Source organism: Leopardus geoffroyi, chromosome C1 (genome assembly GCF_018350155.1).
Source record: "Leopardus geoffroyi isolate Oge1 chromosome C1, O.geoffroyi_Oge1_pat1.0, whole genome shotgun sequence".
NCBI classification, from domain to species: Eukaryota; Metazoa; Chordata; class Mammalia; order Carnivora; family Felidae; genus Leopardus; species Leopardus geoffroyi.
The window spans coordinates 182,829,468-182,852,160 of record NC_059328.1 but is presented as its reverse complement, the minus strand read 5'-3'; the positions used below and the strand labels follow the sequence as shown (position 1 = coordinate 182,852,160).

Genomic DNA, 22,693 nt, shown 5'->3' with positions numbered 1-22,693 from the left:
AAATTTTTGGTATTGGTATTTGTACAACACTACATTATGAGCAAGGATCTATGTGTCATAAAACTGAATTAAGAGTTGAGAATAATCACTCTTGTGTGGTTATGAGGTCTAGCCAGTAAATCTACTCCCTGCTGGTCTAGCTTTCCCCAGGTATAGGGATAATTATTTTGGGTTTCAGGTTGATTCCGTTTCTATTTGTGAGAATCATGTGACCATAACAGACCTACATTTCCAAATCTTATGGGAAGTAGAAATAAACATTGATCTTTCTACTGTGTGGCTCTATCCTTCAAGTCAGACCATGTCCTATGACTATAGTAAAGGGTATGAACAATCAATCAAATAGTCGATGCTAATTCTCCTTTCTTGGCATTACACCATTAGAGAAATCATGGGATTTCTCTAAAATTGCCCTCAGGCAGTGTTTTTAGACCATGTATTTTTGAAGGTGTTACTGAATGGTATGTGGGTACAGAGTCTGCAGTCCAGAGAGTTTTTGTGGTTTCGAGGCATTGCTGCTTCTGATTGTTTCTAGTCACGTGCCCTTCTTTAACTTCACCAAAAATGTTGGTTGGTTTCAATGAGAGTATGTTCTGTGGGAATTCCGGTCTTGAGACTATGTTTCATTGTCCTCAAATGATCTTCTGCTAACGTTGATCTTCTGGGGTGATTCTGTGCACTTGAGGAAGTGGTTACAAAGGTCTAACTGAGAGACAGCAACAGCTAGCAAGCTTTTCCTGTGTTGTCTCTGTACAGTTTAGTATCTTGTTAGAACAGTCGTAAATGTTCGTATTAAAAGATTGCCTCTTTATCCGCCTTTGCACTTGCCTCACGGTGGGGGGGGGGGGGGGGGTTCTGTTTTAGCAAACAATCTGATGTCAGCTCTCTGCTTCTCTTTTTCTGCGCCACAACAAAAAATGATAGTTTATTTCAGACACTGAGTCTCGGAGTCAGAGAAATTTGTTAGGAGCCGACTCTGTTATAATCTTGTGCCCGGTTGTGTTTTACTGAGCATTCCTTATGTGCATAGCACAATGCTAGGTACTTGGGGAACATGAAAATAAAGGAGGAACGGCTTTTGCTTTGAAGAAATTCATGTTTCAGGGCGCCTGAGTGGCTTAGTCAGTTAAGCGTCCAACTCTTGATTTCGGCTCAGGTCACGATCCCACTGTCAAGGGACTAAGCCCCAGGCACTGACAGTGCAGAGCCTGCTTAGGGTTCTCTCTCTCCCTCTCCTACTGCCCCTCCCCCCAACTCACACTCTCTCCCCCTCCTCTCTCTCTTTCTCAAAAAACCCCCTCATGTTTCAAAAGGAATTTATGTTGTAAGTGAATGGCTGGCCCAGTAAGAAAGTACACTGGAGGACGTGCTGGAACATATTCTAAAGGACACACAGAGAGAAACATACCCATGCAGAGAGGGTCAGATAGAAAGTGTTGTTTGAGTATTATCTTAATCCTCGTTAGGAACCACGAAAATTGAATAGGATCTCTTCATTAGAATGAATGCAGTGAAGATAGGAATTAAAAGGACTGCGACAGATTCCTTCTAACTCTGTAAATTGATAAAATAAACTTGAATAAATATAGTAATATAGCTCTCAAATGTCCTTCTAATCAGAGTCATATGTATCTTTAATAATACTGCTCAAGCTTGTTATGTTTATTTTAGTCACTGAGTGGACTCATGGAAAATTGTTAGGAGCCAAAACTGTTATTTTCCATTCTAAAAGGAAAAATATTGCAGATCTACAATGTTGACTTTAATCCCTTTTATTTTAGTGAAATGTAAGTGTGCACAAATATAAAATATGCAAACACTTCTTACAACTTTTATGAACTATAAAACCAAAAGACATATAAATTAAGGAAAAACTGTAAAAAAATAACATTTAATTGAATCATATTAATGTGAGATTTTGTTGTTCGGAATCCAAATTACCAATATTGAAATCGTGGTCAGTGGAAAGATACATTTGTGCTTTTTGTTTCACTTGTGTTTGACTTGATTCTTTCCATTTTGTATCTAATGGTTCACCGAGCGCATCTGTGGCAATATTGTGGCCATCATTTTTCTAAATCAATAGCTTATTTTTGTCTACTAATTTACCTACCAATTTTATTTTTACCTACTAATTCATTGTTTTGACGAGCCAATTCATTTAATACCCCCCACTACAATAGTAAAGAAAAAAATATTTTTAAATGCACCCTGTGATGATTCTACCACTACTTTTCTGTTTGTAAAAAACTATTGTAAAACTTGTTCTTATAATAAACTGTGACATCTTTAAGGCTTTAGTTAACCTAAATGCATAATTTACTTTCAAAATCAGGGGCACATGGGTGGCTCAGGCAGCTAAGCATCCGACTTCGGCATAGGTCACGATCTCACCATTCATGAGTGTGAGCCCCACATTGGGCTCAATGCTGACAGCTCAGAGCCTGGAGCCTGCTTCAAATTCTGTGTCTCTCTGTTTCTCTCTGCCCCTCTCCCGCTTGCACTCTGTGCCTCTCTCTCTCAAAAATGAGTAAAAACATTTAAAAAATTTTCAAATCCATTTATTTTTTTATCTCTTTAGCCTATAGCAATTTATATATATACATAACCTTGCCCCAGTTCATCAATATCAGTATGCAAATTAATACTGCAAAAGAAAAGCTTTGCCTTTTTAATTGGTAAGAGAATTGTGTGTGTGTGGTAGATGGGGACTGCTCCTACCATACTTACCATCCAAGGCCCTGCCCACCTCATGGCCTGCTCACCAACACTTTCCTCTCTGATCTTGGAGCAACAACTGTCTTGTCAATGCAAACAGGAGAACTGAAGTCAAATGGCAGTATTCAGTCATAAGTGTCATTCAGATTATCCAAAACGTGCCTGCCTAAATAGTAGCAGTTTTGATCCTCAATGTGAAAACGTGGAATTTTTTAATTCCCCCAGAATTTGAGATGATGTCTATAGATTTCTAGCAGACAGTGATGCCAGTTTGAGAAATACCGGTATGGAATATCAGGCAGATACCTAATAACCAAGATGTAGTTCCCATTTGTTTTTGTTTTTCTTAGAAAAGATTGGCGACATTTCTGAGGCTATCTGCCGACCTTCTCTTCCTCGGCCTTCGTGTGCTTTCTTGATGTTCAGTGAACCAGTGCCCTCTTTGTTTTTCTGTGAAAGGACTTTATGGGATAAGGGTGGGTATAAGGCCTAAACAGAATCCAGTGAAGGGAATGGCGCTATTTTATTTAAATATTTTCATATAATACTAGAATTGGCTTTCTCTCTTCCGGTGCTCCATGAACTCTTTGAGGAAGGAACTAGGTCTCCGACCCTATTGGATACCTAGTGTGTGATAACCAGGCCCAGCACGCAGTAGATCCTCAGAAAAGCGAAAGAATGAATGTTAGTATAAGAAGGTCCTTAGTGGTACAGTGTGCACCAGATGACAGACAGCCCCAGTGTCATGTTCCTGAAAGCATATGACTCTTAGCTGGTCAGTGCCATAAATTAGCTGGCCTGGTAGAAAACTAGCCTCAGCTTGCCTCTGTTATGTTCTGGCTTAAAGAATCAGACCAGTTGCCTTCACTGTCTAATAGTATCTGAAAAGTGATGAAAAGTTTCCCAATTGGCGTATTTCCTCCGGTGTCTTTCCCTTTCATCACTCTGTCATCCGTGTGACTCAGGAAGCTGTGATCTTTTCCTTGTTCCCAGGAAGCCACAGTCCACATCACTCACCTTGCTCTGGGTAGCTCCAGTTAAAGAAGTGGAAGGAGAGTGTGCACCCTGTTTGTTTTCTCTTTTGTTTGTTTGCCTGATCCATTGTGATGACGGGTTAAGGAGATAAACTGTGGATTTATTGGAGATAGCTTTTGATTGTTCAGGATCAAAGTATGTTCTTACTGACCCTTATAAGAATATTTCTTGGATTAAGTTATTGTTCATTTTTCTCCAAGACAGCTTTTCTCCAATGTAGCTTTTTTTCTTTATCTTATACAAATTAATACGGTGTGCTTTAAAATAGTATCATGTAAATGAAGGGAAGCAACAGAAAAATTTGTATTAAAATTTTATTCATATAAAGAATTGAAGATAGTAGCATATGGTGACTCATCAAGAAGTAAAACAGGCCATTTTTACATAATATGTAATAAAATAATGGCAGAAATAGCTCACATTGTCATGTTTGATATGTGTAAGTATAAGTATATACACATTTGCACAGGTATACACATAATCTGTTCCACCAACTGTAGTAACTAAAAGTGTTTTGGATTTTTCGGTTATTTTAAAGAGCCATATGCCTTTATATTGAATATATAATAAATAGATACTATCTGCCTCCAAGTAAGAATGTGCTCATCACACATAATTTAGAGGTATACCCCCAGGAAAATAGATGAATATCCCTACACACACGCATGCGCTTTTCGGAATAACAGGGAATTACCCTGAATGATCTAAACAGTTGCTCAGATTCAAGCCCACAGGAGGCTTTAACTCAAAGCAAAGACTGGGTTGGATGGTACCACTACCTCTAACAGTACATGGGCAGCAAAATGAATGAAAGCAATAAAGGAAGCTTTTTCCAGCATTAGGACGTGGTAATGTTGATGCTCACTGGGTCCTCCTTGAAAGCAAGGACCATGTCTCTCTTGGATGTGGATTCCCGTATTATGCATTAGATACCACATGATAGATACTATATATATAAATGTTTTATATATATAATACTTATATATATGTTTACATAACATATAAATATTTGCGTATGTTTGTATAACATTGTGTGCGTGTGTGTGTGTGTGTGTGTGTTGTGGCTACTATTTTTTAAATGGTACCTAAGTCACTCAGTTTTGTTTCAAAAGCCTACCACATATATTTTGAGCTGTTTCTTTGCTTGCATAGGGAGAAGATCCAATTTATCCGAACTGAAGGGACCCCAGGATTGGTGCGTCTTTCAAGTGATGCAGACCTTGTCATGTTGCTGAGGTAGGTAACCAGCTTTTGAAGTAGAAAGTCTTTCTGTCATCAGATACTATGGAGAATTTTAGAAAATAATATGCCAATATTTGTAGCCTAAGAATGTTTCCATTATTTTCAAAGACTTGTGGAATACTCATGTTGAAAATGTAGCATGCTGGTTTAGTGATAATTCATTTCAGATTGCATTTCTTATCCTAAGATCTGTTTGATATATATTCTTTTACCCTGGTGATAAATGAGGTGGTGCTGGAGAAGGGCAAGGTTAGTAGAGGCCGATGGATAGAATGTCCACTCACAGAATGGAACAGAAGGGTATACAGGGCTTTACCCCTTTGGAGTAGAAGAGAGGTTGAATTTATATTTTCTTTCAATTTTTTTTCCCTCAAAGTGTGCTTTTCTCCTTTTTCTGATTTGTCCTGATTTTTTTAAATGATTTTGAGAGTTTAGGTTTTGGAAGTTAGATCAGAAAGTTGCAATTTGGTGACTGGTACTCACTGCCAACTTGATGGCCCTTCAAAAAATTAACCAATTGTGGGGCTCCTGGGTGGCTCAGTCGGTTAAGCGCCCGACTTCAGCTCAGGTCATGATCTCCCGGTCCATGAGTTCGAGCCCCACGTCGGGCCCTGTGCTGACAGCTTGGAGCCTGGAGCCTGTTTCGGATTCTGTGTCTCCCTCTCTCTCTGACCCTCCCCCATTCATGCTCTGTCTCTCTCTGTCTCAAAAATAAATAAACGTTAAAAAAAAATAAAAATTAACCTATTGTATTTTCTTTCCTGATGGTTAGATCAGCTTTGGTTTTAAATTTTAGAGAGTTTAGAAGGGAAACTGGCAAGTTTTCATAAGAGTTTTCATTTTTAATATTATCCCACAAATGTAGGAGGCTAGAGTAAAATAACACCTTGCTCTACCCAATAGTCGAGACACTCACCACTGTAACTTCCAAAGAATTAAAGGGAAAATCATGCTGAACCAACCACACAGTGTTTTATTTATCCCAAAGCGCTAACTAATGATCTCCTTTGTGATATTCATGATGATCTACACCCTAACCATTTCTAACTGCCTACGTGGTAGTTTGCCCTATTTGTAAAACTGAAGTCAAAAAATTGTTTTCCTTTACTGGATAGTTGGAGCATAATTCAAATCATGTCCCCCAGAGACTTCACCTTACCTGATTCTCAACAAGACCTGTTGGGAGGCAGGGTCGCTTCTCAGTCTGAGAGATGACTGTGACTCTGCCGGAGTGAGCTAGTTCTGAAAACAGACTGTTGGTCAATTAGTATGTGGCATGATGTTTCTACCATAGTTTAGCTGGTGATAAAATAGTTTTGTTACAAAATTCTGGCTAGGATATGACACTCTCGCTTCATTCTAGACATCTAAAGCTTTTAATTTACACTAAAGAATTCTGCTTTTGGAATTAGTAGAAACAAAAATGATTACAAAACAGAAATCATGATTATTATTCACCTTGTCTTAGTTAAATAATCTTTAGATGGTATAGTCCTAAGTATTTTAAGTTACAATATAGCTTAGAATATTTGTACTTTAATAAACACTGCTGTTTGCATGAGTTTCTATGTGTTATGTGGTTGAATTTTAAAATATTTGAAAACTGATGTACATTTATGTTTTATGTGTGTTTATGTGTGTGTATATATCTACATACACACACACGTATATACATACATATATAAACACATATTAAGAGCAAGGCTACACTTTACCCCTTTTGGAAAATAAGCATGTTCTTTGAAGTTAATGGGTCTTTGGAGAAGCATGAGAAATTCACTTATTAAATAATTGTTCTATAATTATTACATGCAAATGATGTTATTCAATTCTAGAGTTATTTCATTTAGATGATCAAATGTAATTTATTATTTTAATAATTGTACAAATGGTGACACAATTATCACATGTGTCTACTTAAATAATGTTTAATAGTTACTAAAACATTTTCAGATATCCTCAGTTCTTTATTTTTCATTTTACTTTGGAGTTTGAGTAGTTTGAATCAGTGACTATAAACTCCAGCAATGGGCTAGTTGCACATGTAGTGAAAGATTCTGGGTCTATTTTTGTATTGTGTCTATTTCTTAAAAAGGAAAATCACTCCTCGTACAAATGGACTTGATTATCGGCAAGCCGCAGTGTAGACATGCCGTAGTTCTAGGAAATTATTCAATTCAAAATAAGCCCATGTAAGGTTATTTTCCAAAATAGCTGTTCTAAAACTCAGGAATTTGTAAACGACCTTGCTGCATTTGTTAATGATTATTCTATTTCATATATTCTTTCATTCACTCAACTCTTATAAAAAATGTACCTCTATCAGATTGATAAATTTAGCTGCATTAGAATTTTAAATTTTATATAATGAAGGATACCATATATAAGGCATAATGAAATGTAACACCCTGGAAGAATATATTCACAACACATAAAACAAAGATATTATGAATGCACAAAGAGTGCCTTTAAATCAATTTAGAAGAAAAGAGCCCAAGAGAAAAATGGGCAGAGGGTATACAAAGGCATGTCATAAAATTGAAGTAAGAATAGCCAGTAAACTTACAGAAAGATGCTAGCAATCATAAAATGCAATTTCCAGTAATGAAATAGTATTTCACACCATCGGATTAAAAAAAAATCAAAAAGTGGGATAATATATAAGGTGAGATTTAGGGACTCTACTACTGTCTGGACTTGGTGGGATTACAATTTCTACAACTTTTTCAGAGTACCATTTGACAATGCCTTGTATAGTTAAAAAGGCATACGTGTTATGACAGAGCAATTCTGTTTTTAGATACATAACCATATTTATACTAAGAAATTCTTCCAGGTTCATGGGGCAAGAAACACAGGATCCTCATTGCACCGTTACTGATAAAAGCACAAAGTTGAAAAAAATTAAATGTTTGTTAAAAGAGACAGGTAAAGAAATTGATTCGTTCATAGAATGGACTCCTGCATAGCAGGTAAAAGTCATAAACTAGATACTTATGTGTCGACATAAGTTCAAGAATGTTATATACTTACATAGCCCTTATGTAGTTTTTTAGCAGTGCATAAGGCAAAACTATATTCATCTATGGATATATGTTATAAATATAAAACTATGGAAGGAGGATACCTTGTTAAAGTCCTGATAGAGGAGGACAAGAGGGGCTTCACTTACACACTATACACATACAGATTATACATGCATGTATATGCAGATTTATAAAGATCTGTAAGTATGCATGTGTTTGTCTGAAGCAAAAATAATAGTGATAACATTTGTGAATCCTGGATAATATCTCTCAAGTGTTTTTATATTACTCTCTATCTCTTATGTATTAAATTTTTCTAATAAAAATATTTCTCTCAATATAAAAGATATCAAAGTACTGATTATATTTAAAGGAAATGATAAATGTCATGGAGTAAAAGGACACAGGTATAGGTATCCGAGGAGAGTGTGCTAATTCTTGCTCTTCAGTTAATCTAGTTATAGGTTTACCGACCTTTGTGGGATCAACTGTTACATGGGACTTTCCCTTCAATTAATTTTAAATTCACATTATTTCAATGGTCATTGATTTATTGACAAAGAAAAAGGACCTTCTCGGGGCTCAATTTGGTATTATCCATATGATTAATTCCTGCTTCTGTTTCCAAAACTTTTGACTTTTGTAGTTTAAAAGTGGAAAGATGGCTTTAAAAAATAATATCGTGTCTAAAAATTTGCTACAGCAGTGTGGCAGACGTGTGCATGTGAATGAAGAACCAGCACAAGAATCATCAAGTTGTTATTGCATTGCTATAACCCCGGATTTCTCAGCCTCAAAAGTATTGCCATTTTGGTCTGGATACACCTTTGTTGCGAGGAACTATTCTGTGTTTTACAAGATGTTTATCAGCATGCTGGCCTCTGCCCACTAGATACCAAAAGCATACCCTTCCCAATTATGACAACCAAAAATGTCCTCCGACATTGCCCAAAGTCCCCAAATGCTATGAGAGGAGTGCAAAACTGCCTCAGTTGAGAACCAGTGCTTATAACCCTTGAAAGTCTTTTCAACTGCTGCTCCTTTTTTTCTGAGTGTTTTCTGAAAACAGGTAACAGGTTTCTAGATTTGGCCAAGTGGGAGGAAAACCTGCTTCTACCTCTTAATTAAAAAAAACACCAGGGCTCTTACTTTTATTATTATTTTAATTCTACTTCATCAACTGTCAAGAGCTTAGTGCAGTTGGTAGTATTTTTATCAGAATATTTAATGAAAAGTCTGTCATTCTAAGATCTCATGTCCCTGGTTAATATCTTTTAGGAGAGTCCTAGAAAGAAAAATTTCAATAGGGAGACAAAAGACACTGGACTGAATAATCTAAAATCAAAATCCTCACATTTAAAAAACATTGTGAAGCCCGAGTAAATAAGGGAGCTAGTTATTTAGGAGTTGTAATTATTTAGGAGGTGTTTTGTTTTATTTGGCTTTTAATTGTCCAGTTAAATCCTGAACCCTTTGCATATTGAGACCCTGTTGTATATGTTTTGGAATGAAGGTAGAGAATATATTTTGAACTTCTGTTATGAGTTCTCAATAAACATTGCCTGCTGTGTTTGAGTCTTATTCTTAAATCTAAAAACCTAGGTACTGTGATCAAGCAAACATGGAAATTCAGACTCACATATTAAAGTGGCAAAATAGAAATCTAGGGGAACAAAAGATAGTTGTTCTAGGGAAAGACAAACACTATATGATTTTACTCGCATATGGAATTTAAGAAACAAAACAGATGAACATAGGGGGAAGAAAAGAGAGGCAAACTGGAAAACAGACTCTTAACTATAGAGAACAAACTGAGGGTTGCTGGAGGGAGGTGGGTGGGGGATGTGCCAAATAAGTGATGGGGATTAAGGGTACTTGTTAATGATGGGCACTGGGTATTACATGTAAGTGATGAATCACTAAATTCTACACCTGAAACTAATATTGCACTGCATGGTAACTAACTAGAATTTAAATAAAAACTTGAAAAAAAAGAAAAAAAAATCCTGTTGTCCAAAGTTGGTGGGATAATAGGCAAATAATCACAGGTTTCACAGAAGTTGCAACAGACGGCTGTTTGTCCCAAGAATTACCTACAGGAGGAGGACAAGCGCTCCCTCTGGAATGTGAACTGGACCTCGGAGTGAGAAATTGACTGTCTTACTCATGTGGAATGAGGCTTCTCCCCACCTATTTGGCTAAAGTATGCATTTTGTTTCTTGTCTTTCCCCAGTTTATTTGAAGAAGAGATAATGTCTTATGTGCCTCCACATGCCTTACTTCACCCCAGCTACTGTCAGTCCCCACGTGGCTCCCCCGTGTCCTCTCCCCAGAACTCGCCAGGTGAGTCCCACCTGCTGCTCACGGTGAATCCTCTGAGAAGTGTACCCTAAAGTCAGACCTTCTGCCCTTTGTAAAGGACAGTAAGGGAACACTTTGGGCGTATCTTTAGTGTTAGCACAAATGCACATTGTGTGCCACGGCTTGTTTCCATGGCAATTCATTTTGACAGGAAAATAATGACATTCCGAAATAGGAGGATAAATGTTAGCAGTATGATATACTCAGATACAGGATTTACTTTTCATTATATCAGGTAGTGCCTAATATATATTGGAACATATCAGGACACAAAGTGTTATGTTAGCTTTGGGATTTAAAAAGTCCTAGTTAGAAATCTTATTCTAATAAAAAAGAAATCTCTACTTTCAAGAAATAATACAGGATTAAAATTAGTTGAATGGACTTGGATATTTTTTTCCTGCAATAATCACTAACTGCATTAGATAGGAAGACTAGAGACACATGGGTAGATAGAACATATTGCTAGAGAAAATAAACTAAAATTTTTATAAAATTTTTAAGTTTATTTACTTTGAGAGAGAGCGCGCACACACAAGCAGGGGAGGGACAGAAAAAGATCATGACCTGAGCCGAGATCAAGAGTCAGAAGCTTAACCAACTGAGCCATCCAGGCTCCCAACAAACTAAAAATTTTAAGTTCAGATTCTTTTTTGAAAGAGGTATGGTATGAATTAAGCAGTAAATGGATGTATGGATGAATGGATGGTAGAAAATGCAGTTTAGGAAATGAGTTTTTTAAAGGAAAGTAGTCATCATGTTGACAGAACATCAGCTGTATTTATTTTTATTATAGGCCATGTATTGTTTACACTTTAATAGCTATCAGAATTTAAAACTATTTTAATAGAAATACAACCTCCATATGTGTCCCTAGAAGCTACTCTATGGTCTTTGATATATGACATGTTTTCATAAATCCTATGATAATGAAGCTACTGCCTAATTGAATACCACAAACAGGAAAAGGTCTATTAATTTGTTCTTTAACACAGATTTATTGAGCATCCAACTATGATCCAAGCAAGGAATTAGACTCTGGTGCTACAAAGATGAATAATACCATCTCAGCCTTTGAAGGATTGGTGGTGGGGCACTGAGTCCACAAATAACTCTGTAAAGCCCTGTGGTTAGTTCTGTAATGAAGAGAAGTTTGGGAACACAGATACGGGAACGGTTTTTTCCTTCAAGACTGGGAGCGGGTGTTTGGGGAAAGATGAAGACAACAGTTATGAGCGAGCCTTGAAGGGTGATGAAGGCAAGCCAAAGGAAGGAAGGTGTTCTGGGTGAATGAGGAGCGTAAGCTGAGTCTCAGAAGCATGGAAGTAGTTTAAGCCAATTAACAGATACAAGTAAGAGCAAGTTCTCAAAGCTCAGGTTGGAAAGATAGGCCAGGGCTAGTTGGTCATTGAAGCTTTATTTTGTAGTCCATATGGAGCAACTGAAAATTTATAAACAGAGGAATATCCTGTTATACAAAGATCAGTTTGGTAGCAATTTGGAGGCTGGGTTAGAAGACAAGAGAATGGTGGGGCGCCTGGGTGGCTCAGTCAGTTAAGCATCTGACTTCAGCTCCAGTCATGATCTCATGGCTTGTGGATTTGAGACCCGTGTCGGGCTCTGTGCTGACAGCTCAGTGCCTGGAGCCCGCTTCAGATTCTGTCTCCCTCTCTCTCTGCCCCTCCTCTGCTTACGCTCTGTCTCTCAAAAAATAGATAGATAAACAAACAAACATTTAAAAGAAAACAAGAGAATGGAGTCTAAGAAACCACTTGGGAGGCTGTTGCATTAACCTGGGTGACCTGCTAAAGGGCTGGATTAGAGGTGATGGAGAAACAGAAATTAGTTCAAAGGATATGTAGGAGATCTAGACACGAGGACTTTAAGTCTCCACCACCGAGACTACTAGGCAGATGGCAACACTATTGGCCAAGGAAAGGAAAAAGATTAGACTGGAAGGGAGAGGTTAGATGAGTTTAGTTTTGGACATGGTTTGTTGAGGAATCTCTGAGCCATCCAAGTAGAGATACCAAAGACGTCTGGAAAAGATAATCGTAGAGCTCAGGAGAGGTTGGTGGCCAGGCATATACATATGCTGGTGGCAGTTGAAGCCCAAGGCAAATTAGAGGAACTAAGGAGGACAAGTTCATGGAAAGAAGAGAAACCAGAGGATGGTAACATTGAGGAACTCCAGTATTTAAGGGATGGGCTGAGATGGAGGAGCAAATGAAGGAAAGAGAGCCAATGGATTTTGGAAGAGAATTAGGAAAGTCTTTTCAGGAAAGCCAGGCTTCAAGGAATAGAGAGTGTGGCCAAATCCTCAAAGCATTCAAGAAGGATAAGGCCTGAGAAGAGGCCATTGGATTTGAAAGTCATGAAGTTATAAATGTCCTTCGCCAGAGCAATTTCTATGACATGAGAGGTTATAAACTCTACTGTGGCCAGTTGCAGAATGATATAGGATGTAAAGGAGAAACCAAGAGTATAGAATATTCTTTCATGAAGTATGTGGGTAAGAAAAAAGGAAAATAGGACAGTACTCAGAAGGAGAAGATGGGTTAAGGAAGAGGTTTTAGGATGGAGAAGTTGAGCATGTGTGTGTGCAGAGGTCAGAAGATGTGGGTGGAAGGAAACTAGTTTGTTGGAGCAGCGATCATACAAGAGACCCATGGGAAGGCAGGATGCCGGAGACAAAAGTGAAGGCCAACTTTGGAACAAAGTAGGGTCAGTGACCTATTTTGATGATCCAGGATGAGAAGAAATAAGTATCTGACACTTCAAGTAAGTTTAAAGGTGTAGGGGAAAAATCGATGGAATGTGTAGCTGGCCTCAATCGTTACTGTGTGTGACTTTGGACAGTTTACTTCCTTCCCTGAACTTGACTTTATTTTTCTATAAAATGGGAATAATAGCAAACACCTCCCATGGTTACTTGGAGGAGAACACCTTGTCTGGTGCCTGTAACATAACAATTATCCGATAACTGTTAATTTATCCCCTTTTGCTTTCTTTCTGGAAATCTGATCCTGAGAAGTGTAGTTTGTCCATGTTTAAACCATTAGTAATTGGGAAATATGAATTCATTTCTCCCTGATTTGCACAGCTGGCTGTCTAGGTATTTAATTGTTCTGACTGGTCTTTATCTTAGCTAGGAATTATGATGGAGTTTAAATGGGTCGTCCCTTTACCTGATGCTTTGTGGTTAAAGAAATGAAGGTGTGGGGAGTCTGGGTGGCTCAGTGGGTTAAGCATCCAACTCCTGATTTAGGCCCAGGTCATGATGTCACCGTCGTGAGATGGAGTCCTGCATCAGGCTGCACTGCACTGACAGTGCCTGCTTGGGATTCTCTCTCTCCCCCTCCGCCGCTCATGTGCACACTCTCGTTAACACACACGCACTCTGTCTTTCTGTCTCTCTCTCTCAAAAATAAATAAACATTTATAAATGAAAAAGAAAAGAAAAGAAAAGAAAAAAGCTGTATGGATTATTGTTCATTCCAGTCAAGGGTCTCCTTCCCAAGGGCTTTTCTTCAGCCCATCCTCCCCAGGAAAAAGGTGGATCAACAGATTCTGTCCCTTCCCGATCCCTGCAGAGGCATGTGCTCTTGGAGACTGGCTGGGCATTCTTTAAGACCGAATGAACATTCTAAATGGCGACTGACTTCGCTCCTTTTCATTTAGCATCACAAATGTACACGAGTCATCCATGGTGGTAGTAACGATGCATTCTGGAAGCACAGTTTGAGTCAAACGATTTCCAAAGATATGGAACCCAAATATATCTAAATTGCTAGCAGTGTTTGTGGTGGTTTTAATTTTCAGGGAGAATCATCTCCACATTTTTGGCCTACTCAGTTTCAGGGGGCTTCATTTGATCTTGAAATTGGGATGAACTGCCTGGTATCAGTGGACATTACTGTAACTAATTCCACATGATATTACAAGGCCAAGACTAGCTAGCCTCATTTACCCTGTGGAGGAGTCTTCTGACTTTTTGAGTAAAATAGCCTCTCCTTCTACCACTTTCCTGAAGTTTTTTTTGTGAAACACATTTCAAACAGATTTTTTTAAGTGGTCTCTTCGTCCTTCTTGTGACTAGAATTTCATCTCTTTTAGTATGAGGACAATATTCTGAAAATTATGACAATAATAAATTTGAATGATCTTCTTTCAGAACGCCTCAGGATCTGGTAAACTTTCCACACTTTTCCTCATTTTGAGCATATTTACATGTCTTTTCAAGTGCAGAAGAGAGAGGGGCTTCGGAAACTTTGACTCGCTGCTTTTTGCAGCTGTTAGAGTGCTCACCTACAATTTGTCAAAATTTCGGAATGTGAAGGTTTGTTTTTCTAGGACCGTTATAATGCCAGTCCCGACCTTAGCTATGCCAGAAGGGAAAAATCTTTCCAAACACCATATAGTTCATTATGCCAAATATGGGACCCAGAAGTTTATTTAAGGACCTTTTGTAACTCTACATTTCTAGGAATTTAAATTCAATAACACCTAATCTATCTAATATTATTGAAGATGTGCTCACTTATGTGAATTTTCCACGTAACCAAAGTTATGATTAAGTGTCAGAGAATTTGTTTAACCCACCATTTGCTGAAACTCTTTCATAAATACTTTGTATTTCTTTCTGCTTCCCCATATCCAGTACGTTGAGGATATTTCGTGGTTCAGGGGCATCATTGTACAGAGCTGTTATTACTTGACTAAAACCGGACTATCTGGAAGCCAGGCCAGGTCACACTCAACAGAATTAAACAAACAGACCAGAGAGCACTGAAGAGCCATGGTGGTTCTTTGCTGAAGGTTGTCTTGAAGGCATGGCTTTGAGAGGGAGTTATTCCCCACCTCCACCCCCCACCCCCACCCCCCGCGCCGCACTAGGACCCTCTTTTCTTTTCCTCTCTCTCTCCCTCCAGAGTCTTAGCATCTTGGCTGCTATTTATCTCCTGCTCTTTTCTCCTTCTTTCTCTCCTTTCCTCCCTTCTTTCCACTCTTCCTCCATCTTGCCCACAGCCTGAAGTAGCTTTATGCCTTTGAACTCTGGGGGCTCCACTGTGACCCTGCTGTGAGGTAAAAAAATCTGCATATGACTTTGACTTCCCCCAAAACTTAACTACTAATAGCCTACTGTTTCCAGGAAGTCTTACCCATAACATACAGTCAATTAGCACGTAGTTTGTATGCTGTATGTATTATGTCCTACATTCTTATGCTAAAGTAAGCTAGAAAAAAGAAAATGTTATTAAGAAAATCATAAGGAAGAGAAAATACTACAGTTCTGTACTGTATTTATTGAAAAAAATCCACATATAAGTGGATCCAGTTATAAATCTGTGTTGTTCAGGGGTCAACTGTACTTGTTTTTAGAAAGTATTCTTTCTCTTTGCTCAGCCCCACAAAGATGTACTAGGAACCAAACACTACAGACAAAGGATGGTCCTTGGATGGGTGGAGACAAAGGAGTTGTGATTCCAGAGACTGAAGGAAAGCCAAATATGGTCTCTGTCACAATATATGGGTGTTTTTATGTTTGTTCTATTGTTATTAGTCTCTCGTGTCCCCAGCCCCTAAGGCTGTAAGAGAATACCTGTTACTGGCATTCCCTACAGCTTTGCCTTTTCATAAATTTCTTCTGGAGTACATGGGTGGCTCAGTCAGTTAAGCATCCGACTTTGGCTCAGGTCATGATCTTGAGCCCCACATCGGGCTCCGTGCTGACAATGCAGAATCTGCTTAGGATTCTCTCTTCCCCTCTCTCTCTGCCCCGCTCCCATTTGCGCTCTCTCTCTCTCTCAAAATAAATGAATAAATTTTAAAATAAATGAATAAATAAATAAATAAATAGCTTCTGATTTTCAAGGATTAAAAAATCAGCTTATCAGGTTGGTTTTTAAAAATAGTGTGTAAATACAAAGCACCAGCAAACTCAAAACAGTGATCTAGGGCCTTTTATTGCTCTTAGAGAGTAAAGCAGAAATGCAAGGACTTCAGTGCTTCTGCTTTGTGGCAGCCATTTTGGAGATGTTTTTTCACGTTAATTGTCGTTGTTGAGCCATGTTCCAGAAGGTGGAGTTTTCCAGAAATTATTGTAACGCTTGATGGTTTGTTCTCATTCACTAACAAGGAATTGTAAAATAATGATGATGATAATGATAATAATAATAATAATAAATTTTTTAAAAAGTCATAGAGACTTTTTGTAAAAAGTGAGCCAGGAAAGAAATGGACTATTGAGCCATCCCAGTACATACCCAGAGCCAAGCTTGATTAGACCAAGCCCCATGCCATCCAGTGCATGGTGAGTGCTAGTCATCAAAGCAATCTGGGATCCTGGGGGCACACCTGGAATCCAAAAGACCCAGACTTCCTAGCGGTTTGATGCCAAAATATTAAATCCATCACCTGAAGTGTTTTGTCAGGTAGAATTCTTTAGTTTGTACATGATTAAGCAATTTTGTAATGATAAATGGAAATAGTATCATACTTTATAGAAGTACTTTAGGTCTGCCTAGCAATGATAAAGAAAAAAAAACTAATATCTGTTACTGAATTTTTTTCCTGCAAATAATTAACATAATGCTGCCTATCCATGAAGTCAGTCATGTATTTGATCAGTTCCTAAATGCAACATTGTTTTTTTCTTGTATCCGATTTTATTTTTTAAGACCATAAAGACCATAAAGTTACTCTCTATAGGAGTATTGTATCCTAGAACTTTACTGGCAGTTATTGTTCCCATACAATTCTATTAACTCAGTCTTCCAAGATCATTTTTTATTTCTAAAGTGGAAGTAACATCGTTCCTGCCCTGGAATTTCTTGGCAGTGACACCTGACTTGCATTAAGAACTTGACAAGGGCCAGGAGCATAATTTATTGTAATTTTTAAACCATGAAGTAATGTATAAATGATTTTTTTTTCATAATAGAACTATTAAGCAAAAGAATTTTTGCATTTAACAATTTCTGTCTCCAGGGTCTCTGTAATTGAATCTCTTTACCTGAGCGTAAGTGGAGTCAGAGCTAATTTTTATTAAGTGTCCATATTGATATTGATGGAATGCATTATGGCATTTCCCACATCCTTTTAAACGTCTCAAATTATACAGCAATAGTATGCGTGCTTTTATTTTAAGCAACCAACTTTAGAATCATGTTTCTTTTGAGTCCTGAAAGATTTTTATTCAGTCTTTTGTTTTTCTTTTTCCTCTTCCCTATTAATGATTGTGTTCTTGAAAGCTGATTCATGACGGCTGCTTTCTGAGCTGTCTGGGTTTACTAGCTTACAGTTTCTCAGACTGCAGCACCAACAGCCTTATGATGCCATCCCTGAATGGCCCTGTGCTACACTGCCCTGTCCCCCAGCCATGCAAGAGAGCAGCCTTAAGCTGGTGGAGATCATGTTCCTTCATGTTGCAAACGGTGCCTTTCAGATATACAGGAAGCACTGCCTCTGTGTTGGTCTCTGGATGTTGCCCAGATGTTTCATTGGTTACATTTGACCTTCCTGTAGGGGATAATGGGTCTCAACCTTGGCTGCACAATTGGAGTCTGCATAAAACACTTATGCCTGGGTCCTGCCGCACAGATTCTGATGTAACGTGCCTTGGGTGTGGCCTGAACATTGGGATTTTTTAAAGCTTCTTGAGTGATTCCGACATGCAGTCAGGATTGAGAAGCACTGCTGAGGAGCCTCACCTGTATCCTTGAGCTTTTAAGGTCAAGTTTATTTGTTTCCTTTATGACACAGTTCTTAGCTCTCTGGCTAAAAGATTCATAAACATGCCAACGGACCTCTGGACAAATCATTGATCGATAGCCAATTCTATTAAAAAGCCACTCTTGGGGCGCCTGGGTGGTTCAGTCGGTTGAGCGTCCAACTTCGGCTGAGGTCGTGATCTCGCTGTCTGTGGTTCAAGCCCCGCGTCGGGCTCTGTGCTGACAGCGCGGAGCCTGGAGCCTGTTTCGGATTCTATGTCTCCCTCTCTCTCTCTGACCCTCCCCCATTCATGCTCTGTCTCTCTCTGTCTCAAAAATAAATAAACGTTAAAAAAAAATTTTTTTTTAATCCATTTTTGGGATGCCTGGCTGGCTGAGTCGGTGGAGCATGTGACTCTTGTTCTCAGAGTTGTAGGTAGGAGTCCCATGTTGGGTATAGAGATTACTTAAGAATAAAATATTTTTAAAAAATCCATTCTTAACACCCTAACACATTTCCCCATGTCTTTAGTATTTACTTCTATGCAGATAATATCAGTAACAGCTAACACCTACGCAAAGGAACCTCAGAAAGTGCCTTATGTACACGAACTCATTTAATGCACGGGTGTGGGCCTGGTCTCCCGCCGGAACTCCAGTACTGCGTTTTCAATGCCTATGGAGGATACCCACCCTGAACAGCTCTCGTCTCCAGCACAACATGTATAAAGCTTCATGTGCCTCTGTCTACTAGCATTTTCCACACTTCTTTTAGCGTCAGATGGACCTGGCTCAAATCCCAAACCTACCATTCACTGGCATATGACTTCAGTTTCCTTAGTTACAAAGTGGTGATGATGGTGATAATAATAATGTCTGCTTCATAAATTTGTGTTTCCCAAGATCCTCTCTGTAAAGTGCGTGGTTTCTAATGCATAGCAGGCACTTAACAAACGACAGTTACTGTTATTGTTTAAAAACTTCACCGTGTTACCATCAGAGCTTCCTATTTTTCTTCCTTACTATCTGTTGGCAATTCTTATTTTACACTGTAAACGTTTCAGTGAGTCACCACACTGCCCTCAGGCCTCCATGGCTGCAGTGACTCCTAACTGGGTCCCCTCCCTTTGGATTCCTCCCCTCCTTCCCACCCTGAATCCACTCAACACGTTCTGAAAACCGTTGCTGAAAAACCACCATGTGTTGGGGCGCCTGGATGCCTCAGTCAGTTAAGCGTCCAACTCTTGACTTTGGCTCAGGTCACAACCTCATCGTTCGTGAGATTGAGCCCCACGTGGGGCTCTGCGCTGACAGCACTGAGCCTGCTTGGGATTCTCTCTCCCCCCCCCCTCTGCCCCTCCCCCACTCGCTCATAATAAATACATAAACATTAAAAAGAAAAAATACACCATGTGTTATGTTCCTCCCTAGCTCAGAAATCTCTAAAGTCCTCCCACTGCTCACTGCATCCTGCCCAAACCCCTCAGCTAGGTTTTTAAAAATTTCCTCACGTAATTTGGCTCCAACTATCTGATTAAATGTCCCAGTTACTCTGCACACTCCCCTGTGCTCTGAGTTAGTAGGGTCTCCTCGATCATCTTTCAAACATGCATGTGGGGGTTCTCCCAGCTCTCGCTGCCCTGCCCCAGCGTAAGATATAGATTCTCCTGTGTTTACGAGGCCTGGCTCCAATAAAGCCTCCTTTTGGTGATCTTTTCCATCTTGATCTCTGCTTACCCTCCTTTACTATCACTTTTCTGTAACACAGATCCCAAATGCAAATACTGGGGGGAGCCAGGCAATCAAGATCATTGAACGGCTGTGGCACAGTCTTCATTTAATGGAGCAGCTGGCCACCTTGGCCCGAAGGAAAATGCAGGCCAGTTGTTGAAAGAGTTCCCCAATAATTTTCAAGAGAAAAGCTGTTTTATTCTGTTTTTTTTTTTTTTTTTACTTGAAATCTCCTAATATTTAAATGTTGGTAGTTAATTTAAATCTTTAAAAACAATTATATGCCAAGCAAAATGGATCATTAGGGCTGAGTACAGCCCCAAGGCTATAGTTTTGTCTCCTATGCTTTATAGTTTGTTGACCACATGGTTTAGGACTTAATTATTTATCTAACTGATGTGTTTTATTTCTGTCGTCCTAACCAAAATATCTACTTCAGCAACCCCACCTTCCTCATCTGTACATACGTTGCTGAACTTAACATAGTATTAGCAATGGATAGTAATCACTTAGTTGACTCATTAAAGAAATATTTAATGAGTTTGTATGGCATGTCATTGCACAAGACTCCACAATTTTTGTTTTCTGGTTCCTTTCGTTGTGTTGTGAAATAGTTCATGGAATTGTTCAGCGTTTTTTGTCATGGCTCTGCATCTGATTCCCATATTTATCATCAATTTTGTGTCCCAGCTTGTTGGTTAGTCACTCTGTGGCACAAAGCTAGATTTTTCTACGAAAAGAGGAACACACCGTGTTACTCTTATATTTTATTAATGAGACTTACCATTGGATGACATATGAAACATCTTTATTTTTCTTAATGTTTATTTATTTATTTTTTGGGGGGGGGAGGGAGGGAGGGATTGAGCCCACGCATGGGGGAGGGGCAGAGAGAGAGAGGGAGAGAGAAAATCCCAGGCAGGCTCTGATAGCACAGAGCCCGACACGGGGCTCAGTCTCACGAACTGTGAGATTATGACCTAAGCTGAAATCCAGTCGGATGCTTAACCAACTGAGCCACTGAGGCACCCGGATGTGGATGATCATAGCACTTGGCACATATTAGGAGTGTAACAAATAGCATTATTATTTATTCTTTGCTTTGCCAGGAAACATGGTGACTCTGCAGTTATGTCTGAATTCTGTGTTTATATCAAGATTATTTTACCCTGCAGTATAAAATGTATGTTAATTATAAGTCTAAAGTAATTTTCAGTTTTAGTGCCTATCTAGAAGACATTTTGTACATTTTTCATAGGGCAAGTCTGGAAACTCGCTGTTCTTGCTTTATATACCACATACTTTCACATTGTAACTTCCTGTATAATTGCCATGATATCATCTCAGCAGCAAGCAGATATTCCACCCTGAACAGTTACCATCAGACATGAGTAACTCTGCTTGACTCATATTAGTTTGGACTGAAGAGGGAAACATATTTGACACACGCATGGTCACACATTGTAACTATGCAAACAGAATTGTTATTCTCAACCAAAATGCCGCATAGAAATATCTTAAGACTTTACTTCAGCTCTGTTAGAGCCTCCAGCTTGAAGAGGTGAAAAGCAAAGCCACTGAAAGAATTGCCTCCTTTTACTTGTTGGCTGTGTTCTCATCCCCCTGGCAGTGTTTTTACATGGTGATGTGATACATCAGGACATTGCACAAACCGGGACCCTTCTCTTTTTATGGTTTGCTCTAGGTACTCAGCGTGCCAATGCCCGGGCTCCTGCCCCTTACAAGCGAGACTTTGAAGCCAAACTAAGGAACTTTTACAGGAAGTTAGAGACTAAAGGATATGGACAAGGCCCAGGGAAATTAAAGTAAGTCAAAGTGATACAAACCACAGGCTTGGGTGATGGTGAAGGGATGGGATGCAGTTGGGAATGTAGGAAATTGATTGTGATTTCAGATGACCAGTCTTTGTTTTAGTCAGTGTAATCATTTTGGTAATGATGTGTGAATTACAGGATCATCGAAAACAAAGTTCTGGAATTAAACACCATTCTGCTTAAGGTTTTAAAACAAACACCACGTTCCATGTAAAAATATAGGCAAAATAAAAAGCTGATTTTTTTCTCCTGAAAAGTGCCTCTTTGTTTGGCTTATAGTACATTTGACAGCCGTAAGGCTGTCACAGTGTCCTGTATCAGTCTCCTGCCCTGACTGTAGGAACACTGCTCAGCTTTGTTTTGTTCTGTGAAATAAATGTCACTTGTCCAATGAAATATGTCATGAATGTTGTTTCTGCCTTTCTTTACCCACCTTTAAATGAGGAAATTAAACATCATCACGCTGTTTGGCCTAGAATTATTTTCATTCCCTACTTATCCGTACTGCCTTCATCCTCTCCTCCACTGCTGCCCCGCGTACCCACTGGAGATCACTGTGCCACCTGAGAGAGGGCAGAGGAGGAAGGGTCTCCACTGCCACACCCGTGATGCTGGGTGCCTGGGAGGAGGTGCAGGAGCCACCCCCAGCTCCCCAGCTCACTGCCTCACAGAGAGGGCTCCCTCCAGTATATTCACAGGTCCTACTTTCTCACCCTCAAAGTACATCAGCTTGAGATTCCCCTTTCTCACGCTTCACTTAAGAAGGGCTTGAGCTCAGGCTTCCTTGCATTCAGCCTATTATTTCCCTTTCTAGGACTATCTGTACTAACTGCAAACTGATACCTTCAGGATGACTTTTATTATCATCATCACAAGTAGACTGTCGGCTATAAGTATCGTTCATTTGTATCTGTCACTCGGGGAAGCTCAGATTCGCTTAATTTGAGAATTAAATTAAGCATAGTCATAAATGTGTCTTCTTTGGAGAGCGTGGGGGGTTTTGTTTTGTTTTTTGGTTTTTTTTTTTTTTTTG

The 22,693-nt window shown here is 39.1% G+C and overlaps 1 protein-coding gene across 6 annotated transcripts in view; it reads left to right on the top strand.

Annotated features, from left to right (window-relative positions):
* The window catches only part of HECW2 (HECT, C2 and WW domain containing E3 ubiquitin protein ligase 2), a 375,863-nt gene that overhangs the window by 308,626 nt on the left and 44,544 nt on the right, over positions 1–22,693 (top strand). For all 6 annotated transcript variants that reach the window (XM_045480587.1, XM_045480583.1, XM_045480586.1 and 3 more), the window contains 3 exons: positions 4,906–4,989; positions 10,255–10,364; positions 21,531–21,651. In XM_045480587.1, coding sequence (XP_045336543.1) covers positions 4,906–4,989; positions 10,255–10,364; positions 21,531–21,651 — 315 coding nt within the window. The remainder of the gene's footprint in view (positions 1–4,905; positions 4,990–10,254; positions 10,365–21,530; positions 21,652–22,693) is intronic.